At 47.4% G+C, this 9808-nt stretch overlaps 1 protein-coding gene across 3 annotated transcripts in view; it reads right to left on the bottom strand.

Annotated features, from left to right (window-relative positions):
• Nucleotides 1–9531: 9531 nt before the first annotated feature.
• The window catches only part of XPO7 (exportin 7), an 83839-nt gene continuing 83562 nt past the window's right edge, over nucleotides 9532–9808 (bottom strand). For all 3 annotated transcript variants that reach the window (XM_032950507.2, XM_032950509.2, XM_032950508.2), the window contains exon 28: nucleotides 9532–9689. In XM_032950507.2, coding sequence (XP_032806398.1) covers nucleotides 9593–9689 — 97 coding nt within the window. In that variant the 3' untranslated portion in view covers nucleotides 9532–9592. The remainder of the gene's footprint in view (nucleotides 9690–9808) is intronic.

Genomic DNA, 9808 nt, shown 5'->3' with positions numbered 1-9808 from the left:
ACATATTTTCAAAGGTCAAAACATTATATATTTTTAGTTGCTCTGTTAACAGTCTGGCTCCGTGACCCATACGGCAACACGGGGCATTACTGCTGCATCAAACACTCGTCTTTTAACGCGCACGGTGACCTCCTAACTCCAAAGTAATGTTCACGTAGCCCGTCAACAAAAAAAACCCGCCCTGCGAACACAACACACCCACTGGCCTCACTCCCACACCCCCCCCCCCCCCGGCATTATGCACATTGCCACCAACACACTCGCACGTAATCTTCTCCACACACCACCCCCACGTGGCAAAAACAACTCCCAATAATATTATTGTAATGCGCGATTACAATCGGGCACGATTTATCTGCTGCTGGATGAAGGCCTCCCATCGCCACGCCGTCTCCATGTCTCGCGATCTTGCGATGACACAAACCCGTCCGAGCTGCTGCTCGTGAGCGGGTCTCATCGCCCCCATCTCTCACGGCCAACGTCCTCTTGGGCGTGTTCACAGTGCACGTGAATTTGAAAAAAAAACACGCACAAATGTTTCTCGCCAAGTAAGTACCACCGAGTTGCTAAGTAGCTCTTTTTTCAGAAGCGACCTGGGGCCACAAACGATAGCTCGACGAAGAGGCTTATCGGCACGTGGAAAATGTATCGCCAGCCAAATACGGAGGAAAATCCACGCGGCTGACGGGTGAAGCACATGCAAGCTTCAAATATACAGCAGGCGTACAGGGTCTGGATCGAACCCAAGCCCTCCTGTATACCAGGCGCGGGAGTGAACATCTGACCACGACGGCGCCAAATGCTTTTTCTTTGTTAGGACCCGTGCTTGGTGAGATAGATCTGTGGACAATCATCCATTAAGTGACGCAATCAGAACGCTCGGTTTTTTTACATTGACTCCACCCGACAAGATATCATCCTCAAGTCGTTGAACCGTGTTGGCCGGATCGCCATTAAAAAAAAAACGACCTCCCTGGTTGGGCCTTACCCAAAATAAACTGACCGCCTCACCGATGTGACTTGTATTCGATGGATCGTTCGCATCACAGGACTGCGGAGAATGGTGGCAGTTTTGGGCAGGCCGTCGTCATTCAGCAGTTGATTTATTATGGCTGATTATCATGATGATGATTAATAAAATGAATCGCCATACAGCAGCTGGATATAAGCACAGCCTTTGGGAGCAAGGCCACGTGCGCTTGAATCAAGAGTCGGTTGCCCTTCAAAGTGCATTGCAAAGACGCGTCGCTTATATCAGAACTGTGCTTAGATCCAGCTACTACCGTAATTGCGCTAATCAAGCCCCGTGCGTTTTCACGCGAAGCGTTCTTCGGGCGGTTGTTCAAGGAAAGGTAAATCGTTACAAAACAAGCCGCGGTTTTTTGTTGTTGTTTTGCCTGTCACAGGTAAGACGCGCAGAGGCGGGAAAGAAGCTTCCCGCCCGCGTATATCTCTTAAAAGGTTTGTTTTGATGATGTCGCGGGATACCTGTCCGGGAGCAGCGCCCGTTGACAACTCAAAACACAGCAATCACACGGCCCCCACCTCTCGCCGTCCCCCTGCACGCGGGGGCTGCTGATGCAGCGTGCGGCTGAGAATCTCACCCGTGTCACCTTCACCCACCTCCACTCCACACTCCAAACCCCCAGCCACCTCCACCTGTAGTCCGCTTGACAGGAGCAGAACCTTAAACCTGGCTGCAGCAGCAGCAGCGGCGGCGGCAGCAGCCCTCCTTTGAAGTCCTGCATCAGCCGGAATGCGCCCAATCTCGTCAGATCTCGTAAGCCAAGCAGGGGCTGAGCCTGGATAATAGTGCTTAAGGATGGGCGTAACAGGCATTGTGGGCAGTACAGCGCTCCCCCCTCCCCCCACCGCCGCCACCCAACAACCACTTTCACCAAACCGCATTGACTAGCGCGGTGAAGTATGTCCGGTCAAATATCCCTTACGGCCTGCAGGCGTGCATGGGGGGGGGGGGATGCCCTCACTCCAGCAGTGGGTTGCTAACGCGGGCTGGGTGGAGACATCTGCGAGCTGCCGGCAGGGCCCGGGTACTTCCACCCCCCCCCCCCCCCCCCCCCACTTAGGGCTGAACGATTTGGGGAAAATATCGAAATGCGATTTTTCTGACATTGCGATTTGATTTGCGATTAAAATGTTTAAGTCAAGCTTCAGTTCAATATTTACTGTGTAATAGATTTAAAACATGTGATGGAGCATTACTACCACATGATACCATCAAGCTCTATATATTTTAATGCAAGGATGAGAACTTAAAATACATGAATTGCCTCCAACATGTATTTATTCAAATGTTTTAATTGAACAATTGTTAAGCTAAAGTTATAATAATACAAAAATAAAACAATTCCAATAATAGGACTTTTCAAATCGTAAAAAAATCGCAGCCTTGCGATTTGCTCATCGCATTTTTTTAAATTTCGATTTGAAATCGATTAATTGTTCAGCCCTACCCCCCACCCTTCCCAAGCAAAGCAATGCCCTCCGTGTCTCGTCTGGCCGAGAAAGGTGCGAGCTCTGCGCGCGTTAACCAGCCACCGCCACCGCGCATGGTGAACAGAATCAGAATCTGTATTACACTGGAGGAATCCGATGTGCTCTGAAGCTTTCTTCACAGATGCCCAGTAACAGGGTAGAGGTACAGCCCCTGCAACTGCTCGCTCACAGACACTGTTTGCAGAAAGGCTTTCACCGGGAAGGTGCTCCGGAGAAGACCTCTGGGGAGTATTTGTCCTCCTCTTCTACGCCGGCGAGACATCTGGGAAGAGGTGAGAGTACTCACGCTTCACCCCACCACACACGACCTGCCCATCGTGGTTGTACCCAGTTACAGGATAGTGCCGAGTGGACGGAGGTGGAACAATTTAAGAAACTTGACTTTTGGGAGACAAAGGTAATGTGGCTTTTAAGCAGAATTTTTGTCATTTTCTAGCAGTCTGCAGTGCCTTTGCTGTCGATTTACCGGATTAAGTGGACTTGTGCAGGTCTGTCGCCGTCACATTACCGGATAAGTTTAAAAGAAAAATCTTGTTTAGGCTGAACATTTTCAAAAGCTTCCAAAGAAGCGAGTGACCTGTGTATCGTATCCTGATGCACTCTGCAGATGCAAGCATGAGAAAACACGGGATGATTTTTTAAATGGTGACATTTAAACATTCGCTATATAGACGCTGTACAGGTGCATAATATTATTGTAGCAATTGTTTTTTTCATTTTGAAGGGCATCTTTGAAACTGGAGCTCCAGCTTAAGAGACACACTTTGCGTGCAGTTCAGCTGATGAGACTCAATATGCTTGACGACCTATGGTGGGATTTTCGACGGGGCACACGGATTAAGACCCGACGGACCTGTTATGTTCAAGAGAGTGCACAACGTTCCCGAGTAATATTTTGCCAGCATTTAGAGTTGAACCTTGACCCACGGGGTCACATTGTCTTTTACTAAACAGTACCGATTAGTCTCATGCGACTTATGTAGGGGATTATTATTGGCACCTCCGATTAGAACGGTTGACTATGTACGGTGTGAAATAAGTTCAACGTACATACGCAAACATTACACAAGCAGGAAGCGAGCATTTGGGGCAGCAAAATGCGACGGGAGAGTGAGGACAACGTGGCAGAGGAACACGGCAGCTCGGGACAGGGCCAAGCAGGCGACTTAACGACGCCACTCAATTTCAGGAATTGTCCAAAAATCCAGATGCTGGATCCGCGCCGAAGCCTTCGGACTCAAGAGACGCTCTTTCCGGTAAAACAAATGGCATTATTTTTTAAAAAAAATTGTATCGTATTTACCATCTTGATGTATTAATCTTGATTTGAAGCTTTCGTGACTGCAGGAAACCATACTCTTTGGTTCTTTCGGTAAAGTCACGTAGGCATAAAATAAATAACGTTTCGATCGCAACACAAGCGGTCGTCCTCGGGCGGAAAAAATAGAATCCAGCAATGGAACTGCTGATGTATTGTCGTATATTCCGCTGTTTGAATAGTTGTGGTTGCCGCATGAGCAATTCATGTGCACAGATCGTCAGTGCAGTCATCGATACTTATACGAACAACGCAATCGATATATTGTGACTCGCGAAAACGGGCCACAAACAATCCCGTACATGAGCAGAAAGTCAAGGATTTTAGTTCACGATTAAATAAACTGGACACGTTATTTTTTTCAGTTCTTTATTAAATGCCTCATTCTTGAACACACAATCAAGACAGCACTCCACTATGTCACTGCTAACAATTAAGGATCAGCATTCTGGGAAGCAGTTTGTCTCAAATTCTATCTAATGTGTTTACTCCAGTAACAAGTTTCCAAATAAACAAAAAAAATGGTAAATAGGAATATGGCCTCATAGAAATATAATTTCTATGGTAATTACACGTTTCCAAGTTAGCTTTAACAGGTCGGTGGCTGAATACAACAGTGGGACAATACATTGTTAAAGCAAAACATCGAATTCTGTAAACACAAATATTAAAAAAAATGCAATTTGGTTGTTGCAGGATTGTACCAAACTATACCGTGTTACTGTTTCCTATGGTTGTTTGCCGTCTGCTGCACACACAACTGATCGGACACACGCGCCTGCTTCCACACGTACGCATGCAAGCATGCCCACTCTCATTCATCGCGCAGTCGCAAACAAAGACGCCCCCGTATAGCCTTAACAGACTGTTGGGGCAAGTGCTGTTAGCGAGCACCTATGAAGGCCGGCACGGCACACGAGGGGGTGGGTGGCCAGCACCACGCCCGACCACCTTCGTCTCCCGAGTGGCGATGTTTATGCATCGGACCAGGTACTCATTTGAGGCTGAGTCGACCTAAGGGAGGCCAAGGACCGGTTCATACATTCGTCACTGGTGTAGGCCGTGAGCGGGTAATCGAACCCGCCGGGTCCGAAGCACAACGCGCTAACCACAGTGCCACCGCTCCCCACATGTTTGCAGTCACAAATACGCGCGTACACACACACACACTTGAAAGAATGCTCACACACACACACGCGCAAACACACGACGTACCTACATACACACGCACACGCGCATATCAAACCCGCGCTCTCACACTCGCTTGCACACTCGCTCGCACACTCGCTTGCCCATACCTGCAGACATGGCACGCGACGAGAAAAAAAAGAAATGAGTACAAATTTTATCATCTTGTACAAATACACCTGGAAAGGCTACATCAATGTACATTTTTTACATTTCTCCCAAGTGAGCGTTACTGTGTCGACTTCCAACGAGTCTAAATCGCATAAGTATAAAAATACCGTCGGAGGGACATTTTAAAGTCTTCACCTAGTTTCAGCTCATGTACATACCCCAAGCGTATAACAGCAAACAGTGTGAAACGCTAAACTCGACGCGATATATGATGAACTGAGTTAATAATTAATTGCAATATCGGCAAAAACAAATGAGGTTTGCACAGGCGACTTGATCGAACCTATGCGAGCGGGCTTATTCTGCCAGTAATTTTTTTTTTTTACAATTTGAATTCTGGGAAGTATAATTTTAAGAGCTCGAATGTTAGTCTGACGTTTGAGACTCCATCGGGTGCTCAGCGAGCCCACTGAACGACGCGTCTCACTCAATGCGCTCACTGCATCGCGCGGTTTCAGATGCGCTTCTGCGGCCGTCTGGAACACCTCTTGCTTCGGATATTAGAAAGCCACTGGACCTGTGCACTTTTAAATCATATCGATTTGAAAACTAATTTCTCGAGAACTGCTGTTTGTGTTTAGTTTGTTGTCCTTCCCCCGCAACCTTCGATGATCACGGTTGGCTACGTACGGTGCAAAATAAGTTCAACAGACACACTCCATACAATGCAATGTTGACACGGGCTACGGGAAGTACATGCACGGTGTCGTTTTGCACGTAAAATTTTCCGACGTACGTTTTGTTCAACTGGTGGCAGCGGCAGCGGCTCATTGTGAACGCCCACACACACACTCGGTTACAGCCGGGAGGAGTCTCGCATCAACGATGCTGAGCGTTCACATCAAAATGACGGATGTCACCCAAAATGCCACGGCACCGAACGCGAAACGAGCAGATGATGCTCTCAATGGTACACGACTCAAATCTCTTTCCGCTGAGAATGCAACAATTATCCAGATTAAGCGAACCATCTTTAAACGAGGTGTAACAGCCTGCATAATAATACAATAACAAGTAAATTTAGAGTCCTAACGTCCGCGCTAAATTATCTTATAACTGTAAACTGCTACCCGATGAGTGGTAGTACGTTATGCACCACTGAGCATACCTCTGCAACTGGATCTCTAAGAAATCTAGAATTAAAATTTTTGAATAGTTTACTTGAACGTGTAGATATATACATCTTAAATTTGTTTAACACTTTTTTTATTCATATAATACATTACTTTGCCAAAATTCTCAGTTTATTCGTTTTGGAGAGTCACAAAAGATCACACTGCACTTCAAATCCAAACTTAAGTCGGCGAAATAAAGTTTATGTGGAGCAGCACATCTCCACAAACGCCGTGCTATCTCACATTATCGCGGAAAGGCCAGCCAAAACAAATGTGACCCGGATGGAGACTCTGCGACAATTGCTTTTGTAAGATCCCTATCCGATGTTGATTCTATGGGGCCCAACAACAAAAGGGGGAGATAGGTCCCCACTGCTTATCTAATAATCCTGTCAGTGTTAAAGACACATCAAACTGTGAAATCAAACGCCCACCGAGGGCTCTACGCTGTCCGGCTGGACAACCGTGCGGCCTTCCTAAGCGGCGTCGCTTCTGTGCGACTTGTAGACGTCATTCCATTCACAGAAGTTTGTCCACGTTTAAAAAAAATACAAAACCCCAGCGCCAAGTGTTCTGTATCCTTAGCATGTGTCGTTGTACTTCAACGGTGTAGAGATGGTAGCGAAAAGCTCGGGCACTGCTCCAGGAACCTGGCGACCTGCCCCAGGCTAATCGCGAGCGGCCAGTGGACATCGGTACGGTTCCCGGACCCTCTCCCGCCAATTGGTCAATCAGCACTGATCCTTAGCACGGTGAAATATGCTCAACCAATGCCCATAAAAGACACGGCATGGGGACGCCTTCATCCGGCAGTGGATTGAAAAAGAAATAACTACAATTAAATTATTACCACATTCATAACATCACAAACCACATTATGCTGGGCGCCGTTGAACCTAACATATAACACCACCTTTGCCATGAGGCTGAAGGCTTGTGTTTGTGCGTTAAAGCTGTTCGTTTGGCAGACGTGCTCCCCACTTAATTAAGGTTTGTAAGCCAGAGTTGCACTGCACCAGCCAGCAACAACCCTCGAAGTTTTAGTTTTATTTTGGGAAGAGACTGTTCGCAGCTGAAATCCATGTCGGTGTTTGCATTGTCAGGCTTATTTACTCACCCATTCATCTGTTACGCCAGCCAATAGAAATTTGGTGAGCACACATTTTTCACTTATTTTAATTCGTATAGATATATTCTCGAGCATAAGTGTGGTTCCATATCAGGTGTTCATGGAGTGGAGCGTCTTGTATTTCTCAAATGAGGAATCTCCTAGAAAATCTCGATAAACCCACCAAAATCTCATTGCCCAGGACACAGCCTTTTGTTGAGTAGGCAGATTAAGAGGATGAAAAAGGTGAAATATTAAGTTCACTGTGCAGTCATCTGTGCAGATGTGACAATAAAAACTATTAAAGATGGCTTGTAAGGTGTTCCAATGAAGTTAGCATTGGTTATCTTGAAAATAAATGTGGTTTATACACTTTTTAAACGCACCTCTCAAAAGATAAAACAGAGGCTGCACTCACTAAACTGGGGGTGTCGACACGGTAAGTAGGAGGTACAAAGACAAAGATCCCCTGTGTAGCCTTTACAGACTGGTGGGGCCAGTGCTGTTAGCGAGCACCTATGAAGGCCGGCACGGCACCATGAGGGGGTGGGTGGGGCCAGCACCACGCCCGACCGCCTTTCTCTCCCCAGTAGTGATGTTTACACACCGCACCAGGTACTCGTTTGAGGCTGAGTTGACCTAGGGGAGGCCCAGGACCGGTTCAGATAATCGACACTGGTGTTGGCCGTGAGCGGGAATCGAACTCGGGTCGCCAGGTTCGTAGCGTAGCGCGCTAACCACTACACTACCACTCTCCCAGGAGGTACACACACACACTCAAGCGCGTGCATGACAACTCATTCAGAGGGGGCTCTCGTGTGAACATATTAATGCTGCCCGCGGACTTAATTAGGCCAACTTGTCCGCTTGGAACACATGGGCAAAAACTAAAGTTGCACTTCTGAGATTTCGGGAATGATTCGGAGAATGCGAAAACAAGTGGGCTGCGTGCGTCCGCACCTAATGACCCAGCGTCGTGTGCTCTATGTGGGTGCCGTGCCAAAACAAGGCTCTCCCCTATGCGGCGCATTCGGTGAACGCGTCCGCAGGGGGAGACGGGACACTTGGCGCGCACCAGAGATCTCATCGTTTTGTTTCCAAATCTCTCGAGCCGCTGGTTTGGCGGGCACGGGCACCCGGAAACGTACCAAACGAAAATATTATCAAGCCGCGTAACTTCTCAACTGAGCGGTTTTTGTTTTTGTTTTCGAATGCTGTTGATAGCAATTGATGAGTATATTTAACGTCTGATTTTTTTTTTTAAGTCGAGTATCACCGCGGAGCTTTATTAGGGAGCGTGCAACGTGCATAACGCGGCAGTGAAAAAGACAAAGAGAGTAAAGAAAACACTGACATAGCAAATCTGTTTGGCATGGTTTCCTCCAGTAAAATGTTCGCATTGTCGATTGTCGCTTTTTGCTAGACTGTCGCCTTCCTTTAGTTTTTAATTCATGCTGAGATCGTTAAAAACAAGTCAACTTCTCAGCCAAACAGACTTCGCCCGGATGGCAAGCGGGTCGATTGCTCATTTCTTCTCTGCGGGCACATGGGTTCACTATGTAAGCTATGACAAAACACTGATAGACCTTGAAATAAATGTAGTTTTAAAATGAATGACACGAGCCTGGTTTTTCTCGACTCATTTCCATCACATGTGCACGGAGCGGCCAGCAAAATGGGGTTTCACAAGCACCATACGCTGTTTGGTGAAAATTACGCATCCGAGACTCTGGACGATCGGACAGGACCAACTGAGCCACGAGACGCTGACGGTGTCATCACTCAAAACAAGACCAAGATGCTCACAAAATAAAAACAAAAAATCACTCCACTTTGGTCCAGCATCAAAGGCTTGCCAATCAATGCATGCCCAAAGGTGGGGGGGGAACCAATGCACTAGAACTCATGAGATTACCAGGATCGCTTAAAGTTGTTTTCATCATTTATTTTTAGTGTCCTTTACAACTGGGCTTTCTGTATTGTTTGTCAGGGGGGGCAGGTGTCGAACTCTGGAAGCTTTGACTCGCTCGCTGAACGGCGGACCCCTGAGCTGAAACCAGGCCAAGAGGCTGAAAAAAGATTCCCCTGCAACCCCCCCCCCCCTCCCTCCCACGTCCGCCCCCCCTCCCCAACCCAAAACCCGTGACAGACAGTCACCCTTGTGGGCAGATGACCTCAGCTCATCATGTCCACACTGTTGGCTGCAAACGGTGACATAGATTTGAGTGAGTCGTTGACATCTCTCCTGAAGATGGCCAGGTTCTGCGTGAACCTGGGGACACAAGGACAGCAGCTGTTAGAGTTATCTTTAGATTCGTTTCACCCCGTATCGTTCAAACACTCCGTGTGCATACAAGTGTCCAGGTAAAGTGAGAGGTAGCCAAGTAGTTT

The sequence above is a fragment of the Petromyzon marinus genome, chromosome 9, assembly GCF_048934315.1.
Source record: "Petromyzon marinus isolate PM22_M1 ecotype Great Lakes invasive population chromosome 9, UKy_Petmar_22M1.pri1.0, whole genome shotgun sequence".
In the NCBI taxonomy this organism is placed as follows: Eukaryota; Metazoa; Chordata; class Hyperoartia; order Petromyzontiformes; family Petromyzontidae; genus Petromyzon; species Petromyzon marinus.
Note: the sequence above shows the minus strand (reverse complement) of the source record. Positions and strands in the feature narration are given on the sequence as shown.